This window comes from Coccinella septempunctata, chromosome 2 (genome assembly GCF_907165205.1).
Source record: "Coccinella septempunctata chromosome 2, icCocSept1.1, whole genome shotgun sequence".
NCBI classification, from domain to species: Eukaryota; Metazoa; Arthropoda; class Insecta; order Coleoptera; family Coccinellidae; genus Coccinella; species Coccinella septempunctata.
Window position 1 is genome coordinate 31,359,748 of NC_058190.1, and position 25,816 is coordinate 31,385,563.

A 25,816-nucleotide genomic window follows, 5' to 3' on the forward strand; every position below is an offset into this window, starting at 1 on the left:
CCCTGTAGCTTTCCGATAGCCCTATTAGCCTCAGCGTTTATTAATTTACGTCTTGGCATTTTCAGAAAACTCGTTTAAAATCGAAGTCGTTGATAAACTGACTTCATGAAGCATATGCAAAGAACCAAACTTCAGAAAAAGCCAACCAGATTGACGAAATGCCTCATACTGATTTTTATTGGATCGATTCACGTTGTTATTGAGTTTTAAATGATTTTACAGCGATTTTCTCAAAGATTACATACTTTTAAAAACGATTGAATACGATATCCCTAACTCTTATGGAGCAGTGTATTTCACGACAGCTGGATATTGGGTCGAGGCACTCTCTCTACCTTTTCATATTTCAATATAATTCAGATATTCAAGAGTAAAAATTAAATTGTCAGACATAAATTGGGGTGCTCAAAGGAGGCAAGCAGCCTGAAAGTTTTAAGATACTGTTTAATTGAACATAAACACATGCGAAGTTAATGCTCACAAAATTGTCAAGAAACCATTTCAGGAAGGCATGGTAGTGCTCCATATTTTGATATAATCTGATTCAGATAATCAAGAGTTGAGCATTAAGTAGCACTCATCAATTCGGTTGATTTTCTGGCAGATTCTTTTTGTGATGAACAAGAAAGTGAAATTTCTAACTATTTCACGAAAGGGGGATACTGAGTCGAGATAATCTCTCTACTTTTTTATATTATAAATCTGCACTCCATGTTTTCTTTAAAGTTTCAGTTCTGAAAAAACTGTGGAAAGTGTTACTTAAAATTAAGTTTACTTTTTTCAATCATATGTCCCTTTATGCATATCAATGCAGTTGATCATTTTAAATATAAGATGTACTTGATGCAGTTTCAACGATATATGCTATTGTTGTATGAAAAAATTCTTGAGAAGAAAAGAATGAAATTTTATTGGGAAAATTATGCTTCTATTTGTTCACTGCCTGTAAAACAACAGGAGCTTGAAGAATAATACTCTGTGCCAGTTATCTGAAGAATAAGGCTGGTGCTCCACACCTCTGGCGAAAAATCCAACATGGGCGGAGAAATGTCGAAATTGTAGCTTGAATTTCAAGAAAAAAAAATGATTCCTTAAATTGGCGATACTACCATAGCAACGCATTGAATCCAGAAAGTGGAAGCACAAAAAACAACTCTGTGTGGACATATGTTATTTCCAAATTCTTTACAAAAAAAAGAAAATTTTTGTCTGCCTTATAATCACACTTTGTACAACAAGAAGATAATGAAAAAAAATTACTCTATGCCAGTGGCATATGGGCGAAGGATGAGGCTTTGCATGTCGGAGTATGAATCCATTATTATCTAAGAAATGCTGAAATCAAGACTAATTTTTAGGTGTCCGAATTCATTGGCTGATTAGTTTGTATACTCGAATAAGTCGTAGTATTCCCATGAAATTGTATTGTTTTGTGTATTAATCGATATTTTCAACTATAGAAGCCAAAATGAACATGTGAAAAATAAAGTTAAATTGATGGAGGCGAATTCTGAGGTGATGCAGTTTACTCACGTACCAAAATAATACTTCCTTTACATGCTCCATTTTGCATGGCCATCAAACGGAGATATCGGTTAATGACGGCTGAATGACGTCATTTCCTCATATCAACATTTTATGGGAGACAAAAATATTTCACATTTAACATCAATTCGACATAGATAATTTTGAGCACCTCGCTCAAATTCGAGGATAATTCGAAGAAATAATTTCTAATATTCATTTGCGAAGCCTGGAAATAGCCAAGATGTTAGGAAGGAATATTCATCACCACATCTTGCTGCTACTCGCAACATAAGAAGTTGAAATAGGGAAATTACGTTATTAAGCTATCATGATAATATACAGGGTGTTTCCAAATTAGACGTGAACCTTGGGGAGGGTGTTAGTATCACTCATTCGTTGTTGTTTGAGCCATATTCATTGATAACCAAAAATCAACAGTTGCCGAGATATTTGAGTCCTTGTATTCTTCAAAAAATTTCTCACTTTACTTCATTTTTCGTCAATTTTTTCTACGTTGACCAAGTTTGATTAAAATTTTGAATTATTTTCATCAGAAAAAGATATGATACGTATGAAAAATGCAGAACTATCCTGTATTATTATAGATGTTGCACATCTTGCGGAGAGAATAGACGAAGCAGCGAGAAGATTGAGAGTAAATTTGAGGCGGAAAGTAACAACTGAAGAAATTAGAAAAAGGGCACATGCTTGTAAAAGGAATGGTGGAGGTCATTTCGAAAATAATTTATGAATACATTTTCTAATGAAATTTTGAGTGAGTTCAATTGCAATAAAATAATATTTAATTAATTACTTTTCTTTCTTTGCTTCTATCCCCTCTCAAATCAGAATCTACTGAAACGAAACTAGTGCTTGTATCCAATCGAAAACTTTTTTAGGAAATAAAGAATGAATTAGTTCTTAAAATAATTTTTTCATACATGAATTTTGGAATATTTCTTTTCTTCATATACCAACTTTCAAATCATAATAATTCTTCTTCAGCATCTAATACAGATAGTTTTGCTTTATTCATTCACATCTTTTTCTGATGAATATAATTCAAAAATATAATCAAACTTGGTTAACGTAGAAAAAATTTACGAAAAATTAAGAAAGGTAAGAAATTTTTTGAAAAACACAAGAACTCAAATATCTCGGAAACTGTAAATTTTTGGTTATCAATAAATATGGCTCAAACGACAGCAAATGAGTGATACTAACACCTCCTCCAAGGTTCACGTCTAATTTGGAAACACCCTATATATCTTCGTATTCGAGTTCAACAAGAACTCTACAGAGGACTAGGATATTTATTATTATACAGGATGTTCCACATGATACATGATATATGAGTGTTGCAACCGTCTTTCATTTTTCTCTCCGGGCTTTCATTTTTGAGATACAGGGTGACCAAAAATTTTTTTCATATTTTTGCCAATGTGCAAAAAATCAACTATCAACAGTAGAATTCTGTGTACGGATCCTAGGAACCGTTTAAACTGCAGTATTGTGTATTGTACACAGAATTCTACTGTTGATAGTTGATTTTTTGCACATTATTCGAGTTCATTGGACGAGCCAAGGTGCCAAAAGAATTTTTCTTCATTAATTTTGACGCCACAGAAAAATAGCATTTATCCAACGTAAATTTTATTGTTAAGCTATGTAACGTATGTGAATTTTATAGTTGTTTCATAGTCAAAATTGTGTCTGTTGTTAAAATTCGTCGAAATCTTTAATTATAACTCCTTTTTTCAAATGAAAAAAGATTTTCAAAATTATCAATAAAATGTTTGCTTTTACCCATAAACATCAATTTTCCGAAGCGTTCCTGTTTTGTTATAATATACCAATTAGGATTTGTTGTCGAACAGTAAATTTTTTCCAGTGGCATCAAAACTAGTAGAGAAAAACCCTTATGATAATTTGGAATCTCCACTTGTTCCTTCCAATTAATTCGATTTTCGAATACTCTCAAAGGTATTAACAATGGAAATTTCTGTACGAAAGCTTGGTGCTGCTGTTCAAACGGTTCATAGGATATTGGCAAAAATCTAAAAACAAAATTTAGTCCTTCCCGGCGCATTCACCATTTTGAGATATATAATTTGATGGAACTGAAAATCATGTTGAAATGGGTAGGATATAACATAAGATAGGTTTTGGATGCGCCGTTCTTTCTGAAGGAAGGATTATGAATTGCAGAAAATATATAGATTACAGGCAATAAAGTTTAGTCTCGTAAAATTTTCGATTCGTGGTATTATATGTTACTCGTATTGGGGGCAGTTACCAAATTCTACAAGGGGGATGTTATAGAACAGTCATATAATGGAATCGGTCATCAAGGCAATGAAACTTGGGAAACAGGATCATGTGATAATGGGGTCATTCGGCACGGATAATAATTTTTCATTGCCTGGTTTCCTATCAGTATAAAATCACGAAGGGACTATAATAGAAGTTCGATTCTCCGTTAGCATTATGGTGTGCAAACTTAAACAATTGAATCTGTTTAAACACCCAAACAAATGGTTTTTCAGTGTCATGATTGTAACATCTTAGTGGGTGTCAATTTTAATATTTAATTCTCCCATCAGTGAGGGGCGACGCAAAATAATTCGAAACAAATTGCGCTGTTAGAAACAATCATGAAGACCCTGTAGAAATAGTTTCTTCCGAAGAAAGAATGTTGAGTTCGTCCAAATATTTCCTACCATTCCTCATGTACCAACACATAAAAAAAAATATCTGCGTTCGCAAGAAATAATACCTGAATATCCTGTCGATTTCAGTAACGTTTTCACAGAAAGCCACAGTCACACTGACAGTCTTGAGAAGGTTGATGGTTTTACTCCGCCAATTAGGTTGTTGAAAATCTTTGTTCTTTTTAATTTTATTCAGTAGATGTGTGTTTCTTCGAACTTCATGAAGACGAAAATCATAAGGTGACAAAGTGAATATTACCTGTTTATTTTCTTAGAATCAAGTAAATTATTTTTTCTTCCGGGCTGAAGGACCTCAGGTCGATGGCCATTAAAATAAACTTTTTCTCTCTCCTTTTTTTCTATTTTTTTTTCTTCGCCAACTTTTGATGAAGTTTTTGAAGTGATTACGTCATTGTTGTAGTTATGGTGAGGTTTTTGCATTATAAGTATATTTTGAAAATATTTTCTACGTGTTAAGTTGAGATTAATCGTGTATGATGTAGCTCTCACCTCTCTAGAGTTTACTCAACACTTATATAAAATTGAGATTGAACAAACAACTGAACTAGAAGAAATTCGTTAAAAGAAACTTGCCTCGTAACTGAACACATAAATATAAGGGTTGGAAAACATTATATATGGAGGAGGTCAGCGTTTTTTCCAGATACACAATTTTTCATGACCCATATCACCAATTTAGTATGTCAACATTTTTCAAGGACATAAATAATGACGTCACCACAATTTGTGTTATATTTAAAAATTGTGAGTCTAAAATGGTGCGTTATGATTGGTACGTATTCGTTGATGAACGTTGGAAGAGCTTTCGAGATGATATTCTACAGCCATTTTCTGGGAGCCCTAAGGGCGTTAGGCTTGAATATACCTGTTAACTTGGATTTGAATTCGAACCGTCAAGCATACAGAGACTCCTGACATTTATCACCTCTCATTGTGAAGTGGCGAAAACAATTTCTTTTATTCTGGCCCACCAATGTGAAAAATAAATATCAAAAGTAAAACATATATCGTCATATAAAAAAATAAATAACGTCACCACTATCATAGACTAATTGAACAGTTTTGAGTTAATCTATGACCACTACCACATAAATGACGTAAACACTAACGACAGTTGAAAAATAAAATTGAACTGTTTCGTATGCATTCTTTGAAATTCGATAGAATTCTTCTATTTTTAAATTTTTTATGGGATTTCGAAATCCAATGACTTTATTCAGAAAATTAACGTTTCAATCTCTAGGAGCTCTCTTTTTCATTGTTTTTTTTAGTTTCAAATAATATAAAGTTATATGCTCCTTGATTCAAAATATTCGAACAGTTGATGAATTTTCAAAATGTCAACACTAAATTTTCTTCCCGAAAGTGGACGAACCGTTGTAACTGAGGATGATTTTATAGTTCAATGGGATTTTTATCAACACTTCTCTCATTGAAGAGTTATAGATTGAATTTGAATTCAAATGTTTATTTTTTTTTATATATATTTTGATGAATTCAATAACGTATACCTATTTTAGGCGCGATTAATATTTTCGAAGTGTTATCAGAAACAAATGGAATTATAAATAAATTTGTGATTGATATGTTTTTTCATCTTTCATCAATTACTTACCTAATCTAACATTACCTTACATAAGAAGTAGTCTTATTTTCGATGAAACTCCAAAAATATGGATTATTCCTAAAGTGTATGTCATTGACCTTAAAATACATAAAAAATAAAGATTCGAATTCAATGAGTTTAACCATTCCGTCCGTGCAATGAGAAAGGGATGATAAAAAAAACTTATCAATGACCAAGTCATCTCCAGCAACAAAATTTTCTGGCATAAAAGTTACCGTTGCCAATTCGAACAGATGAATTTTCATTTCCAAAAACTGGTTGAGTTGGTGACATGTCGGAAAATATTCTTTTCTGCCTCATTATATTCCGAATTTTAATTTACTTCAACTGTTTTCAAAAATGGACTTTTTTGTAGTTGTAGAATTCATTACAGATGTTGATATATTCATAAAGCTGTTTACTAGAAGACCTTTCTTTACGAAATACGACCCTTAGATACCTCGAAAATCCTTATGAAATAGAGAAAAATTTTGATTTTTGTCTTAATTGATTTTTCTCCGCCAAGAAAAAAAACATTGGAAATTAATCAATCCATCATTTGCCAATCTGACTGATTAGCAATTGATCACAGAGCAAACTCATAGAATCCCTTTTGTACTGTTTTAGCTAATAGACCGGTAAAGGTTTGTCTACCTAAAAGGTGGATCGATCTCCTGGCTTATTGAAGCCAGCTATTGAAGAAAACTATACCTTTTCAATTTCAAATTGGCGCTAATCAGAATCAAAATGACATTAGTCAAAATCAAATCGACAACACTCCATTTCAATCTGGCAGTAGTCAATTGCAAATTGACAATAAATGTAATTCTGAATTTGAATTCTTCATTGAAATAAAATGTATTCAATTAAAAAATGTTTTCCTACTAGCGTTTCGAAAGTATTACTTCCAACACGCATTGACGTTTGGAAAATAGAACTCATATGCAAATATTTATTCCTTCAGCATTGGATATGCAAGATATCATTTTTTGAGAAAATTCATTATTCTCGAATGGTTTTAATTGATTATTACGGTATTTACTGCGCATTCCATCTGATAAAAATTTTTCATTCAATACATTTTATTTCAATGGAGATTCCAACTTAAGAATTGCCAATTTGATTTCACTTATTGTCAATTTGCAATTGACTAAAGCCAGATTGAAATTGATCACTGCCAATTTGCTTCTGATTGATGCCAGTTCCAAATGTTGCCAATACGATTTTGACTAATATCATTTTGATTCGGATTAGCGCCAATTTGAACTCGAAAAAGTATAGTAGAAGTATTTTCAATTCAATTCATTTCATTACTTAAAAATACTACCCGAAAACCCAACGGTTATTCCAGATTCAAAACCGTATAGATCCGGCGTTTCTCATTGACAAATGTCGAATATTTTTTTCGGAAACCCCCTCAAAGGATCCAATAGTCATACATGACTGGTTCCGTATAGGCGTGTGAAGTGAACTACACTCAATTTCGATACATTTCCACCGCAAATCCGCATGTTCATCGACCAGCGATAACTTTGACAAAATAGGTGGATTTTCAGGTCAGAGGATTCAGGTTTCAGTAACCTCTTTGTAACATAGCACCAAAGAGAGATCCACGTAGATGAAGGAATATGCGTCTTTACCTCCAATTGCGCATAAATATATCTGGAAATATCTCATCCGAGAACCAATTCGCTCTCAGTAGATTGAAAACCGGCTTGTTGTTGAGTCTGTGTTGTCGGGAAATCGGGAGATTGCCGAAGTGAACGTCGCGGCGACAGCATGCAGCGTCGATCTTCCACCAGACAGAGCGTCAGATTTTTACGGTAAGAGACTCGCGGGAATAAGAACGTATGGTTGTTCGCGTCTCCATTTTTCTTTTATGCATGAGAATATGAGTTCGCGAATGTGCTAACCTATAAATATTTATTGGGACGTTCAGAATTTAATATACTTTCGTTTATTCGATCATAAAACCACTTTATCACTGCTTTGAAGAAACCTGCGGCCACCAAGTGGATCGAGAAGCTACTGTTCATTATTTTCAGGCCCATAAAGAGTGTGCAATCGAATTGTTCAGAATTGAAAACAGAAATGGCATTCATTTTCAACAAATGCGTTTCAAAAATTATCCCTCATATATTTCTTGTCAGTTCTTTTGGCTATTTGAGGAAATACGAGTTTTCTAAATTTTTTAAGTGTACGCACAATACCGATTTCACAACAAATTTCATGGTGATTTGTGTAATATTGTATTTCCTTCAATCATCGTTGCTCGAACCCTTTTCGTGAGTAAAATTGTTATACCTATAGGGTTGAAAAAACGCAGAAATCTTCAGGAGTTGAAGAAGAGGCTTGTCTTTGTTATGAACCTTCAAACGAGCGTTAAAAAATCGTCAAGTAGTCTATGGAATTTTGAATATTTAATATCTACACGTGTTGCTTTGCTTGTACCGCCACATTATTCGAAGGGTGAGAACATGTAAACATAACGATGACGTATAATCTTTAAAGTGATTTTCGATATAAAAACTTTTGGATACTATTCCTCAACGGATTCACGAAACATCTCAAAATCTTGCTTGATAATTTTACGAAATTTGTAAGAAAATCATATATATTACTATAGTAACAGCTAAGCGTTACGTTCAAAGACAGAATATCAATGTGCGATATTCCACAGCCTGCGTCATAACGAATTTTAACATTATTGAATACACCTCTGCTACAAATGTAGGTATTCGTATAGAATATATTAACCTAAGGATGCAGTATTTTATATAATAAATAATCGATGTTCTTGAAGCTTTCGATTGGAATTCAGGATTCAAATAAGGATTTCAATTCCTCAATTTCATTTAAATCCAACTAACTCTTGATGTTTCGCAATGAGAAATCAAGCACTAGAAATAATATTTCAAACATTTCTCAATCTTAGTATGGTGTTCTGGGGGTTCTCTCACTTAAATAAAAAAAATGAAGTCATGCGAAAAAGCATACTATTTAATATTTCATTTGAATTGAAGCCTTTGTTCCAAATACAATATTCATCAAACAAAATAATTCTTAAAACTACGTTACTTGGCAACTAAACTCTGGTGTCTTCTCCTGCTTTCTCCTCTCACAAAAATATTCACAAATATTCCAGCTTCCAAAGGTTAAAAAGTCACAAAATATTAACGCGATAAATTGCAAAATCAAGCAAATATATCCTAGCCAAAGAATTGAAAGAAGAAAATTCAAAATTTATTCATCGATAACATATGAAGGACCAATAATCAATTTTTTTCATAGTTGAATCAAATCTATACCTATTTTTTTCTTTCAATTTCCCAACAATTCATATATTCGTTTTACTTGTTATATGTAATATTATTTTTTAATGAAGACACCTACCTGATGTGTTGATAGAGAATTCTTTGAATGAAACAAGATAGTTATTATGACAATGACATAAAATATCTAATGTTTGAGGGACAATAAAATTTAGTCCTCCCATTGTATTCGAAGAAAATTTCTGTGAAAAACTTTTGTAATAAATAACCCGGAGTTTCATAAAGCTTGATCGTGGAATCAACGCTTGATTGACGACTAGATATCAAACTCTTTTCAATCGATAATTCAGTCAAGATCATTCAGAATATCATTCTCGCATAAAACTATGATGTTCATACGACTGTTCAATGATTCTCAATTGCTACTTTTTCAATATATTCAGAAATGAAAAGGTTTGACTAATTTCGTTTTAGACATCGAGTGACGGTCAAATCTTTGATCGGACAATAAAAGTTTGATGAAACCCACTGTAACACTCTTCTTCACATTTTTGTGGTGGTCAAAGATAATTTTACCACTCTTACCCTTATCAGTAACGCTGTTTCAATTGTAATCGGGAATATAAATAAATGAAAATCATTATCATATATCTTGATCCTCCTAAAAAATAAGGTGCTCTTCTAATATGTCTCATATAAAAAAGTTTATTGCTATACGTTAGTCGAACAAAAAATTTAATTTTCCTCAACAAATCACCTGTTGCAATTCTTGATGATCCCATAATGAATAAAATAAGAAATCTGCCTTATAACAGAATATTCATGAATATTGTTGTCAAAAATCTAATCTGAGAACTTATAATTATTAATGTCGAAATCAATTATTATTAAACTGGTTTGAATGATGGGGTCGCATTCCAGAAGGAAATCTTTATCATAAATACGTTATACGGAATATGGTTAACAAATTGGAGAATAGTGCTTGAATATTTTTCTGAAAATAGAACTGGTGCAACAAGACATGCAGAAAAATCCAGATTTGGTATTCAACAAGTTGAAGAATTCATCTTCTGTGATTTTGGAATCCAAAAAAACCATATTGAAAAAGTTAGATTGTTATATGAAGTGAAGGCCATCCTGGTATCTCCATCTTGATAGTGCCATCTTGAAGATAGGTCTTGAGAGAAATTTGAGTTACCTATTCGAGTTAAAAGAACGCTTTCATATTATAATTTCGTATGAAATATATTTGCCATAAGTTTGCGACAAAATTATGAATTTATCGATTTTACACCTCGTTTCCCTAATAATTTGACAGTCTCACTAAGTTACGTATAAGAACTTGCGAAATTAACTTCTCCCAAAGTAGGAATTACATTCGAGAACATTGCTCATTATGAATGAGTTTTCAAGAGTTAGAAACAGACCTTAGAACTTATTCCACATCACATTCGTCGAACGTAAGTAATAAATTATGACTCCAAAGTCTATTTCCAACTTACGTAACTTAATACGTATCTTATTATAACCAAAAATTGTAATTTCATCATAGGGACAATTCGTTTGGCTCGCTTTCAACACTGATTGATTTTCCGGAAAGAATTGTATTCCAATTTTCCACGGTTCGTGAATCATATTTTTTATAGGTATTACTCAGTTCGGGAAGAAGAAGAATTTGACAGGGTGATTTTATTTGCTCAGGATTTACTACTGCTTTTTCACACTTTGTTCTACTCATAAATTCTCGGTGCATAAAATTTGAGCCTTTACTTTGATAATTTAATTAGTGGATGCATGTGAATCATCATGGAGCAGGAAGATAATATTGCCAATTCAGAAGTAATAAACTTTCATGTGAAGTGTTCAGTAGTAGTGCCTGTTAAAATCCAGAAAATGGAAACTAGGATTCAATTTTATAGAGACAAATCTCATCATAATACGTAATTTTAAGATTGGCACAAAATCAGTTCATCATACAAGTTCAAAATTTGCTTGAATCGCATTTATCTCCTATGGATTTTGTATGTGATCAGTTTTGAATTTTTAATTCCAGTGAAGAAATGAAATGCTTGCTTTGAATAAGTGGATATATACACGGTGTCTGAAAAAAATACCACAAAAATCTACCCCTGCGGAAATGTCTCGTTTTCCAGAACAACGATTTTTTTCAGCACTGAGATACGTTTCTTGGGAGTACGATAACAGATGAGCGAAATTGATCAGCTTTCCTGTACTGAAATATTCTTCATGGATTACTCTGATAGATATGCCATCATGACAATAGCTTTTGTCATTAATTCGACAAAAAATCTCAACTTGAAATTTCATCCAAAAATGTAATAAATATTTAATTTGTTCAATGTTTGAGCCCTCGTGGTGAAAAAAATATGTATGAAAGCTTGAGTGGCCAACTTTTTCCAGAATATGCGCCACCTATGCAGATTTCAAATTGATGAAATGCTTCGTGATAACTTGAGTAAATCCAAAGTAATTACTTTTGGAAGGATGAAAGGGGTGAATTTCACTACACAACAAAATATTCAGAATTTGAATGCGTACCTGGCAAAAAGCGTTTTATAAAAAACAACATGAAACTGATGAATCATCACTGAAGAAAGGTGGATACTGCAATATGTAAAACCTATAAATTTGGCAAAATTTTAATCCTCATGAGCTGAGTAAGAGGAACAACTGTGCAATTTTGCATCCTTGAGATGAATTATTGAATAAGTGTTTCTTTCTTGAGTCAAATTTGCTCTTCCTCAACACTACTACCAAGGACGTATTTTCACAAGTTGATGAAGATTCTTAGTAGGTAGTTCCATTTTGAAATCTGCATGGAAGGAGCATAGTTTTTGTTTAGTTGGCCACTAAGGCTCAAACTTTCATGAAATGAACTTTTCATTACATTTCATCATGAAATTTCGAGTTGTGATTTTCTTTACTGAATAATGACAAAATCTATACTTACCTACATTTTTTTGTGCATCTATTGGTTCATTCCATAAAGAAGATTCTGTCAAGAAAAAACTTATACATTTGACTTATTTTTAATAAATACTAGAATGGTACCGTGGTATGAAAAGAAACATTTTTTTGGTAACTTTTTCAGAGTGTTCAAGAATTATCCATTTATTCCGGGACACTCTGTACACGAAAACTTGGGCTGTAGTTTATAGAATTGCTCAATCAAGGGGATCGCTAGCTTTTGTTTATCGAAATAATTGTTGAAAGATAATGAAAGTGATAACGTCTTAAAAGGAAGGCAATGAATAATAATAATAATTAATTCAGATGCATACCACTCGCCGATATGAATATCGACAGATGTTATGATCTGAATGATCTAGCCAATTTGCCATCAAATGGAGTACTTCATTTTGGTAACACCTGTCGATATTCATATCGGCGGGTGGTATGCATCTGAATTAATTCTTATGATAAAAATGATGGTAATAGCATCTGTACAAAAAAAAGGGAAAAAAAGTAATAAATGTATATGTAGAGAGAAGTCAAGCTAAAGCTACTTCACTCAATCCCTGGAATTAAAGTCACAAGATAATGAAAAAGAAAACAATAAAAACCAAAAATATCATCTGAACTAACAAACATATAATATAATGAGCTAATTTAACTTGATTAGGCCTAACTAGCTAATTGGCAGTTGGTTCGTTATGAACTTCTTCCTCCAAGTTTCTCTCAGGAAACTCGAAGTTAGATACTTATAATACTTGACCGAATTGAATGTGAAAGAGCTCTGAAATATGGCTCAACTAAATCTAGAGACCATAAGACTTTTTCCGCGTCTGACAGCATTATTAATGTTATTATTAATAATCGAAATCAATTCAGGTACCTAAATAACAACCGCTGATATGAAATCAACAAATGTCAGGATCTCAATTCAATAAGAAATTCTCGATCTCTGATTTGATACCAGCATGTCATATGTATCTGAATTAATTTCGTTAATTATTCACCTGTCTTACTTTTAAAGGCGTTATCCATTTAATGGTAACCATTGAATGAAAGCCAGAAGAAGCACTGAGACACCTCAAATTCATGGTTATGAATTTGAAGTGTCTCAGTGCACTGGTTAGTGCGGTAACCCATCAATGGTCGCATTCAGCGGACGGAGCGCAAAACGCTTCTGCTACCCATCGGTAGCGGTAGCGGTCGGGAACATGTTGAACGTTCGCTGGCAAGCCGAGATAGGATAAGGCAGTCCAACGAGCTGTCACTATCAGCTGATTAGTTGAGAAGTCTGTAGGAAAGACGTAAACAAACGGATTTTTTAAGTTTCGTTAACCTTGTGCTGGTTAAGTCATTTTTTTTTGTGAAAAACAACCTAGAATTCTGACGAATTACTTTGTTGCTCTAGTATATTTCCTATAACTTATTTAACATCCTTCTTTATTACCTTCCATCAATTTTCATTTCATTTTCCTCAACAAACTCAAGCTCGTGCATCTTCCACACTAAATAACAACTACCTACTCAGTTCAAGTCCAACTTTCGCTCCTTTCCGCTACCGCTACCTAGCACAAATCAAATCCGCTCCCAAAAGTGGCGTCCGCTCCAGAACGTGTTGAGAATGTAGCGCATATGTCACCGAACGTTTACGCTAGCGTTTGGTAACAGTTGCGCAACTGTTTCGTCCGCTGAATGCGACCAATGCACTGAACTCCCTCATCGCTGCTTGGCTTTAGGAAAGAAGGTATCCAAATATTTGTCAAAATACATTTTTCGTCGACCTAAACAGAAAAAAACATTTTTTATTATCAGTAGTTATTCAGCCTGTCTCTGAAACTCAATATGTGTTTATATACTTTTTATATTGTATTGAAAAATAAAATGGAAGGTGTTGTCTAAATAACTCTATTCCATGTCAATATCAACATGCTGAAAGTTGACGTCGACATACTTTATCTACACAAAATCTCAATTCTTTCCTTTGGTTTCATCGCAATCAAATTGAACGTTCCACATAAAAAAACACAAAAAAACAAATACAAAAGGGAATAAAGCACGAGAAGTAAATTTTGATTTGAGTCAGTGTAACCATGATACCCTCCATGAAAATATAATAGGATGTGATAGGATATCTCCCAGAGGATCCGGCGAGATAAATATGAAGGTTTTCCAGTTCGCGTTGGAAATATACCCGTGGGGTTATTTTCATGTTTCAGATGAATCCAAAGGAAAAGGGCAAGGATTTGCGTATCATGCATATGCGAACAGAAGCGGTATTGTGTTTGTTTTTATGAGGGAAGTGAAATTCCGATTTATTTTCCTTGTCATCTTCTGGATTATTCGGGGACCTAATGAAATGGAGAATATGAAACAATAAAGGAACAGTATTGCGAACGGAGGATTTATGGTTCACTTGTTGATCTGTTCCCTCATTTTCGAAAGTGTGAAAACCATAAGATTTGTTTCTTCGCACACTAGAACCAGTGCAAAACTAGATGCAGTATGTGCATATTCAAGTTCTATAAAATTTCGAAAAAATTCCGAGTTGGAAGGTTTGTTAGTGGTTTTACTGAAAGACAGAACTAAATATTACCAACTCTATGAATCTTGCGAGATGTAGCTCCCTGAAAATGATTTTAATGTATATTCAACTTCAAAATGTGTTTACTGAAATCGGGATTCGGAATTTCTTTATCTACAGGCACTCGATTTGATAATCCAGTCAAAAGAATTGGTCATCTCCTTCATAAAGACTGAACGATGAATGATCGTTTTTTTTTTCTCTTCATATATCTTGGAACGAATACATCACCCAATCAATGAAGAAAATTTTTGGTGACATTATCCTTCCTTCTATATTTCAAAGACGTACCATTACTGGAAGCTATAAACCGGTAAATTAACAAGATTATGCGTAAATATGAGCAGAAATGAATATTCCGCTTTTAAAAAAGGTTATGAACGACGAGACGTTCATAAACGAACGTACGAAACGCAAGACGAGGCGAGGCTAGAGTCTACGAGACGAGACTTTATGAAGGTCTCGTGGGCATCACTATTTTAAATATTTATTCAACTGAATTTTTTCAAAAATAAAACATTTTAGGACCGATTCCTCTAGAAAATATATTTCAAATAAACAGGTGATTATGTTGTGGGTGTAAAGGGTAATAACGGGTAAAGTTCAAAGACAGATGTTATATCTTCATTTATTTTCTTCCTTTACGTTTCGGCTGCGGATACCAGCCTTCTTCAGGAGTCTACAAGAAACATATAATACATTGGACATTGATGACTTGTAGAGTCCTGAAGAAGGCTGGCGTCCGAAGTCGAAACGTAGAGGAAGAAAATAAATGAAGATATAACATCTGTCTTAGAATTTTACCCGTTAGTACCCCTTACACCCACAACATAATCTATTCTACGGAATTAACCTTACTCTATCAATCAGGTTATTCAGCAATGCTCCGTCGGTCAATAACTTTTGGAAATTTTGTGCTAGGAGGAACGATTCAAAATTTGGCGCCATTGCTTTTCCAAATGAGAAAACGCAAATTTAATATTAGATAAATTATGCATCAGCATGAAATTCTTTTTTCGAAATACCTGCCATGTCATATGTTCTCTGTGTTACCTTTTTGACGTAAGACCTCCTGTGTTACTTTTTTGACAAATTTCATGGTTGAAAAGGTTTTTAATTTAGGTACCTTCCATATCTTGAAGAACGTTCGAGATAAACGTATGGTTTTTTTATTGAATTCAAATAGATTTCCTCGTAGATTTCAGACGGCCAAAAGATACTGCGATTTTACGAAAATTATTTTTTAATACGAGGATATATGGAAAAATTCTTAGCCTACTACAGAACCAAACAACATTTCAATGTCAAAATATTTAATTACTCAACATATTCTCCTCTTAATTGGATACATTTACTACAGCGAACCTGGAAAGGCTCTAGACATTTCAAATAAAATATTTTTTCTTGTTTGCAGAACAAGAAGAAAATTTAAGAACTTTTTTTCAGTTGAGGAAAGGGATGATAGTCGGATAGAGCCAAATCTGGTGAATAAGGGGGTTGTTCTAGTAATTTGAACCCTAAATCACGAATTTTTTTGCATGACAACATTAGATTTAATCTGAGGGGATTGTCCTGGAAAACAAAACAACTTTGGTTAGCTTTCCGCGTCTTTTCTCCCGTAGAGTGGTCAGTAATGTCGAATAGTAATCTCCGGTCGGTTAATGTTCTACCCTCATCCAAAAAATCAATCATGATTACTTCATGGCAATCCCAAAAAACTGGGGCAAGAAATTTTTCTGCAGATTTTTGTACACGAAACTTCTTAGGTCTTGGAGAACCAGAGTATCGCCATTTAATCGATTGTCTCATCCATAGTAGCAATTCGGTTTAAGAAGTCTACATCGTTTTCAAATCGAGCACAGATCGAACGCGATGCTTCTAATCTTGCAAGCTTCTGGTCAACATTCAAACATTTGGGGATTTATTTTGCAGCAATTTTTCTCATGTCCAAATGGACGTAAACTATATGATGAACGCGTTCGTATGAAATATTCAGTGCTTCAAATATCCGTTTTAGCCCTATTCGACGATCTGATAAAATCATGTCATAAACTGCATCGATATTTTCGGAGACTGACACAGAAACTGGCGTTCCCGATCGGTCATCATCTTCAATGGAAAATTAACCTCTTTTGAAGCTTGCAGACCAATTTTTCACGGTCGCATACGGATACGAAGGACATTGATCACCTAGGGTATTAAGCATATCTTCGTAAATCTGCTTGCCTCTTAACCCTTTTAAATGCAGGTACTTGATGATGGCTCGATTGTACTCCAATTTTTCGATTTTCAGAGTTTCGGTGGACATCTTCTTTCTTTTAATTTATTGCGTAACTCTGGTTTATTTTTTCGACCTCAAACTTCACACTGACACTTCTGATGACTTATTTTTCGTTGCTATGGTAACGCAATATTTTTTTTATGCATGGAACTGGTCTGGGCTAACTAGATATCAATACATCCTCGTAATGTTAATTACTCCATTAATTGAAATGGCAGGCCCAGAACTTTTTTCGTTTGTTGAATATCCTAGTCACCCTAGTAAGCAGTCTTAATATTTTGTGAGGACATGATGCGCCAAAAATGATGATAACCAAATCAATGCTGACAGAATGAAAGGGAAGACTCATTAGTCGTAAACATTTTGATAAACTTACTTTCGGTTTCGTAGTTGTAAATAATTGATTAATTTTTTTTTCATACTTTCAACTTCTCATTTCAGCACCGAACAACTCCCTGGACCAACTTCAACAGCGGGTTCAGCGAGAACGTCGGCGTCATGTAGTTTGGCTTCCTCAAGGGAATCTTCGACAAGTGCACCAGGTCCTACACCCTACAAGGTTCTTATGCTAGGTGGTCCAGCTGTTGGAAAGTCTTCCCTTGTTTCGCAGTTTATGACTTCGGAGTACCTTCACGCTTATGATACAAGCATAGGTGAGGTTCCATTTATTGAAACAACTCTTTATACAATATAAATCGAGCAGAGAAATGCAAAAAATCGCAAAACAAAATTGTTTTCTGCTATGCATTTGAAAGAGAAGAAACGAGTATTTTTGAAAGCCCTTCATTCCAAAAGAAAATGTGATAAATTATTGATATTGATGGTTAATCATAGAATGGAAGAAATGAAGATGCATGTATTTTTTTGCATTACGAAACTTGCTACGAAGGTGCAGCCTAAGCCTAAGAAATTATTTTATTCTTAATCCCGACTTAATATTATGTAAGTCAGTATCTCGAGATCCCGAGATATTAGTCGGTATTATAACCTAACTCAGTCGTGTCTTGTGCGAGGTACATAATATAAGGTCCTTTCGTTTGCAGAAAAAGTGTAGCACTTTTCTACACTCGATTTTAGTATTAGTTTGCTGATTGAATTTACACCAGTGTAGAGGAGGTGTAGTTTATCTACATCTCCTTTTGACTGTATGTGTAGATAAACTACACTTCCTCTACACTGGTGTAAATCAAATCGAGTGTAGAAAAGTGCTACACTTTTTATGCAAACGAAAGAACCTATAGCTATTATAATACAGACTTGACTTCTGGGAAATAGGTAATATAACTCGTATCTATCGAATAATCAGTCATGTAATTCTAATTACATTGCAATTGATTTACCTACATTTTCTCCGAGAGAACTTAGTTTAAGAATATACTCTTCAGTTGTTAGAATCTTGACATACAGATATTTTTTATTGGAATTTCATCAAAAAATTTGTGACTTTTTGGAAATTAGCGTATAAGATTGCCTTCCCTTAATCGACGTGAAGCAATTGATGACGGTAAATTTAATGTATGATCGATCTATTCGGCTATTTCAACCACTTTGGAACATTCACTACAAAATTTCGAATGTCATTTGGCAGCCGCATTCAGGAATTCTTCTGTTGTTAATTGAAACAGTTATTCAGTCACTGATCATTCGCAAAAGAATTGTTTTGTTGACTACTAAGTCGATTCATGCAATACCGCATTTTTTTTCGAACGTCTACTTAATGAAGAAAAACTCGGAAAATAATCATAACAAAAAACTACAACAAATTACAACGGAAAACCTAATTGAGAGTCTCGACAATAAAAGTGAATCTTATCAAATTTTGTAAATACCCGTCTACAATCCCAGTACAAATGTTTTCTGCTCCTCATAGACCATGGAACACAACCAGAAAATACCTCATTGTAATCGCGTCCATTAAACGATTTATCAGTCTATGGGATTCACTAGGGATTTCAGACTACTCCCCAGAAACAAATCTATACTATTTAAATCTGTGAGGTTCACGGACTCCGATACATTCATTTTGAGAAAAGGCTCTAAATTAATGGAAATAGTACCAACTATCCTGTCGATTGTTAGTTAGCTCATGAGAAATTCCTTGCCTTAGAAATCCTCTCAATTATTTTGACTGAGATTAACACAAGATGATTTTTGTTGAAGAATTCAACATCCTTGTAATTATCCATTATTTCTTTTGATATACCCATTCCCTACTACTGCATCTTCATGCATTTCGTAATAACGTCACATTTTCGTACGATACAGTATGGAATGTGTCAAATTTCCATGGCCAATCGAGTGTTTCTATAAAAGTGAATGGAGTATACTTGAAACAGTTGTCTTTCTGGATGAAAGCCTTATTAGTCTATTTCGAGTTCAATATCGAACTGACGAAGCAAATTCAGAAAAAATTTTGTGTAGTCACATATTAGCCGTGTTTTTGAATTTTTTTTCCAAAATGAACCTATTAATGGATTCATCTTCTATTGCCGAATAAATGGAACAGCATGTATAATCAACTGAGATTTTTAACACTAGAAATTTATGAACCAGGTGTTTTCAGTTAAAATCGCATTTTTCATGTTATGTTGCTCTTTATTCAATGCCAGTAGTTAACCTCAAGAAACAGGGACCAACTCATTTCCCTTTCCTAACTCTCAGAGTGAAGATGGCAACATGTATCCATTATTCAATTTACACAAATTCTCAGATTGCAGGAACCGCATTTTGCGGTAATCAAATAGACGCGATAGAGCAAGGAAACGTCCGGATTCGAATTTATGGCAGTAACATCGAAATCATAAAATGGATAATGCCTAACAGATATATGCTGCCCTCCTTTATTTTGGGAATTCGGAAAGTAAATTGAGTTGGAACTTGTTTCCTTCTAGATGGCGCTAGAGTGTATTCCTTCAACAAGAGCGACTGCTGGCGTTGATTAAAAAGGCTATCAATTCGTTCTATAATCGTCGAGAAAGGAGTTTTGTTGCTCTGAGGAGGTTGAATGAGACAGAGACCACGGTCAGCCTCTACTCTTTCTTGACGAAAATGATGAAATAGTAGTTCTGTTAATACTTTGAGTGATGGTTGTTGCTTAGTTCGATTCAGTTCAAAAATTTGTTGATTTCATATCAATGGATGTTATTTTTGTGTCTCAATAATTTTTTTTATTTATCTTCACTCTGTCACAGACAAAAACTTCCGTCTTGAAAATCCAATTATAGGCTGCGATCTTCATAATCATATGATCAACTCAATAACGAGCTTGATAATCCCATATGCCGCAATTTTTCTCTCATTATCAGCTCATTCCTAGTCAAGTATGTAAATGGATATACTCGTATACATGATTCTGCAAAAATTAATTTCACAGGTCACTATCAGATATATCGCGTAAACGATTTACAATATTTGACCAAAAATATATTCCGATGGCAGTTTTTGATTTCATATATTCTGAGTGGTTATGCTGAAAGTATCGGTATTTTCGAAGTGAAGAATGCGAGAGTATTTTCTATTTTCTATATAGAAACAGAAAAAAAAAATAAAAGTTATCATTTGAAAGAATTTGGATCAGCCCGAAAAACTTAACACCTCATTGTGCGACCGGAAATATTTTTTTGTGTGGAGCTCAAACAATCAGGTACAGAAAGAAAGATTCCTTTATATTTCCTAAATGTAGATACAGTACACAGCGTAACTGTTGTGGGACACCTAGGCCAGGTTTCTTTGATGGAGAAATTTTTGTACTGAACATCTGGAAATCGTCAACAGTAATCTAACTCTTCGTGGATGGAACGCAAACTGTAGTGTTCAAATATAAATTCATTTGGATCTATTCATAGTTGCAGTTATGAAATCCATTACAATTTCACTTCGACAACAACCATCGTTTCTATTTCTGCTCGAAGTTTCTTCCAATATAGATTATCTCCATACACTTTTCATGAATGAACACCCATAAAACTGTCTGTTTATAGTAATATTGATGCAGTCTTATTCTGAGAAAATAATTTCAGCTCCGCGCTGAAGGAAATCATTCCTCGGAGTCGAAAATTATGATACATACTCTTATTATTGAAAAATCTAATATTTCTGGCTAGCATCATATCTGTATTCAGGAAATCTTCATTCTGTTTATGAATTATCCATGGAGAAAAGTTATACATATCACGTACTTCCAACACCGTAAACCTGGCAGTGGTCGGAAATTTATGTGTTTTGAACTGAGTAACACTGTTGCTCACATGAATATTATGTTGCAATCTTTATGAGTGTCAAGAAATGGGACTGGAGGATTATACCTAGATGGAAAAATTTTTGAATTCTAGAATGAAACTGCTCTCATAGTTGAACTATCAGATTTGGACGAATTACTACTGTCGACCAGAGAATTTGGCCACTGATATTAATCAAAATATCTGGTTTTCCCCGAACTATTCAGTCTATCAAGAATTGAAGAAAATATGTCTGAACTATGGGAAATTTGTTAAGCTTTTTCACACATGGAATGCCGTCAATGTCAAAACCATTTGCCAACTCTTATTTGTTTCCGCTGCAAAAATGCCAAAAAGCGATGGATAAGTATCGTTAACTGCTATTTTGAATCGAAATCTGCGCAATTCAGTAACACTGATTTTTGAAAATCGAAGATTTGACAGGCCGTATCGGATAATAATATATCGTTCTGAATTTATATTATGTTTAATCTGAATCTGATCGACTTTCGTTACAATCGCTACATGTTTTCACAATCAGGACGATTGTGAGTGAAAAGGATGAAAAAGATAGACAGATAGATGTGGATGAATAAATTTCCTGAAAGATAAAAATGGATTAAAGAAATACAAATAAACAATTATAAAAAATTCGCGTCATTCATCATCACTGCATTGAAATCTTCAAGACAGTAAAATGCTTTTTTCGTTAAGAAGTTTATCAACTTTTACTCTAGCTGTCAAGGTGGTAGGCACTTGGCATGACCAGGAAGTTAATTATACAGGGTGTCTGTAAAAAAATTCGTAGGGCATAAGGAGATGATTCCTCGAGGAAAATGAGCATGGGTTATTCCCATGAATATTTTTCGAAATCGACCTCCCTTTCAAGATACAGCCTTTGAAAGGCGAAGTCGAGTTGACAGTTTTCAATTTTTTTTACAGGTTCTAAAAAACACTTAGTCATAAAACTATACATAATATGAAGCACTAAGTAGATGTTACTCACACAATGTTTTTACATTTCATAACTTTATTATTAGGGGTTGAAAATAACAACCCCTAATGATTTTCCTTGAAAAATTTTTTTCGCGGGATAGATTTTCGAAAAAATAAAATTCTTATGGTTTCCCCTTCAATTCTGGAGAAAAAAGGTCTCCTGCAAAATTTCGATACAGTCTATACTTTTCTCGGAATAAATAAAAACTAACATGCAGAATACGAAGGTCTATGATGCATGTATTTTAGCGGGAGGTGGTCATAGAACCACAATGTGCATTTAACTCAAGCCACAAAATCCTCAATTCTCCATAAAGAGAATTTTTTTTTAAGAAGTTATTGTCAACAGTTTCCCCAACAGAGAGGGGAAAGGGGAGACCTAGAGGTGTACTCTGTTCTGGATAGATAGTTTTCTTTCTTACAGGAAACTTTTCACAATCTTTATCAAGTAATTCGGAGTTTCTAGTTTGTGTAGTTTGAAAAGTAGCCCCTTATGCCACACGCTGTCAAATGCTCTGTTGATATCCAAACTAATAGCAGCTGTTTTTTTCCGAGTTCTTTGGGCATTATGCGTGTTGGATACAAATATAGTGAGAGGATGGATTGTTGATTTTTTTGAGCGGAATCTGAATTGGCATTTTGGAATGTCATCAGTAAGTTTCTCCTCCAGTCTTCTTTTGATGATTTTTTCAAAAAGTTTTCCCAGTACTACACGCAGCAATGTAATGGATCTATAATTTTGTACTTAATGATGGTCTGTACCGTGTTTGGGAATAGTTGTTATGGTGCCTTTTTTCAATATTTTGGGGAATGACAATAGTCTTACTCTCGGTCTTACTAGTAAGACTCATATTCGAGAATATATTAATCGATAGTATGAAGTGAATATTCACTAAGAAAGGTATGGGTATAAAATATTATGCACCATAGTAATTGAAAAGGCTTTTGACCAAACTTCTGGAGCTAAATGTGTCAAACGCAAAAAAAAATTTTGAAAACTCATCCCTATTTGAGGTAATCGAAATTCGTTTCTTCGCCTGAAGCTTCCATAATATTTAATTTATTGGCGGTTTAGAAATTCAATGGTAGGCAGGTATTGTCAGAAACGAGAATGATCCAGGTCCCAGAAAATAAATTTAATTAGATTTTCGACGCTGCCATTGGGATTTCTGTAGCGTCAATATAAGAAAAGGGAATGAATCCTTCAAATTTAGATACGAATACAGATGAAGAAATACAAAATTTCGATCATCTTGAACAGGGTTGAGTTGTTTAAAAAGTTTTTCCGCATTTTTTGTTTCATTTCGTGTACAGAAACAACTCCCGCACTTTGGCTACTAAACAGCCTGTATTCTATACTGACAAGAATATATGTATAGAGAATACATAAATTTTGCCAAATACCCGAATGAGTGGAACAAAATGATCATAATTATTTTAGTCCAAGTTCAAACCTGTTTCATTTGAAACGACCAGAGGTCGAGACACAATAGCAAACTCCCACTTGCACTCAATGTATTATTCAATCAAACATCCTATTTTATATAGTTTGATTTAGCCTGACCTTTCTCTATTTACATAGGATCAAAGGGACAATTCGGTAGGTTAAAGCGTCTTGAGGAACACGTACGGTTTGAAACTGACCCTAATTGTGATCCTGACGTGACCACCATGTCAATACCTTGACTTCAACAAGGACGAATACAATTTTCTTGCTAAAATAATTTCCTCGCTTCATTTATTCTAGATATGAATAATATCAGCTTCTCAAAACCTTATACGCGCTTCCACACGTTGACCAACCCTGTCTCAAAACGTGGATGACGATGACAGAGAAATACCAAATGATCATAACCTCGAAATCACGTTAAATGTCGGAATTGACATAACTTTGAAGGTTTAATTCGAGTCAAAAAATTAAGGAGAATGTGCAGCATACACTAGTAATATCGAGCTTTCAATGATTTTTGTGTCTAGTGCATTCACAATAAGCGTTATTCCAGTTTTTTCATATTGTCTATCCCGAGCAATAAGTTAGCTTTGTAGAAAAATAAATTTGGGTTCTTATTGAGGATTATAGAAAAATAGGGACCTATATGATATACAGGGTTTCTGTAAACAAATGCGAAGGACTTAGGAAAATGATTCCTCGATAAAAATAAGCAGGGGTATTTCCTATAAAAATTTTTTGAAGTCGTCCTCGATTTTTTTTACGAGTTCTAAAAAACACTTAGTCATAAAACTATACATAATATGAAGCACCAAGTAGATGTTACTCATACAATTTTTTAATATTCCATAACTTTATTATTAGGGGTTGAAAATAACAACCCCTTCTGAAATTTAGAAATTGTTTTCGTGGGATATATTTTCGAAAAATAAAACTCTCTTATAGCTTCCCAGTCAATTCTGGAGAAAAAAAGTCTCTTGCAAAATTTCGATACAGTCGATACTTTTCTCAGAATAATTAAAAACTTACAAGCAGTAGGTATACGAAAGTCTATGAGGCAGAGTGTTGATGCATTTATTTTCGTGGGAGTTCTTTGGAACACTTATACGATGATATGGAATGAACAGTGGAGAACTGCTTGTTAGTTTTTATTTATTCCCAGAAAAGTATCGACTGTATCGAAATTTTGCAAGAGACTTCTTCTCCAGAATTGAATGCGAAACCATAAGAGAATTTTATTTTTCGAAAATCTATCCCACGAAAACAATTTTTAAAGGAGAATAATAAGGGGTTGTTATTTTCAACCCTCAATAATAAAGTTATGAGAACTAAAAAAAATTTGTGAGTAACATCTACTGAGTGCTTTATATCATGTATAGATTTATATACGTAAGTTCTTCGTATTTGTTTACAGACACCTTTTATAGGAAATAAACCTATATTTGACCAACGAAAAAAAGAAATTATTCAGAATGTTCCTGACACTCAGTATTGGAAATTACACACTAGAAACTAATTTAGAGCTCCACGTAAATGAAATACTTGTACGACCGCAAACACCGCTGTCACTACAAATAATAGGATTTCAATTTTCTATTTTCAGGCCAAAATATACACAATTGAGTTTGATAGAATTGAACAGTATTGTAAAAGTGGATGGTTTTCCGAATAATTGTGGCCATTTCCTATTGGAGAGAACATGTCGAATTATTCGCTTGGAAAATTGTTTACAGCTACTCGAACCGTGCTTCATGAATAATTTCATAAACTCGGCTGTGAACGTATCCCAAAATATTTTTCATCAAACATTCATTAATACTCACACAACAGAATTGAAATACTGTTTGATAAATTCTATTGTTTGTGCATTCAGGATTGAAATTCTAATAAGTTTATATCTATATATAAATCTATAGGTTTCACAAGCAAGAGCATTATTCCGAAAACACCATCTAAAATGCATAAAGAAGGAGAGGTGGAAGAAAGACTATAAAAACGAATATTTTTTTAATACTGATTAGAGGGTATTTTTTTGTTAGAGTTACTTGAATGGACAGTTATTATGTTCTCAGAAATACTAGGCAAGAAAAATGAAAATTGTTTGTAGAAAATGCGTATAACTTATAATTTATGCACTCGTTTTCAGAAACAGTTATTTCAGGATAACATTCACTTATAAAT

The 25,816-nt window shown here is 33.6% G+C and overlaps 1 protein-coding gene across 2 annotated transcripts in view; it reads left to right on the plus strand.

The window, feature by feature from the left end:
* Positions 1–25,816, plus strand: part of LOC123306880 — a 306,081-nt gene that overhangs the window by 239,904 nt on the left and 40,361 nt on the right. For both annotated transcript variants that reach the window (XM_044889060.1, XM_044889061.1), the window contains exon 6: positions 17,414–17,625. In XM_044889060.1, coding sequence (XP_044744995.1) covers positions 17,414–17,625 — 212 coding nt within the window. The remainder of the gene's footprint in view (positions 1–17,413; positions 17,626–25,816) is intronic.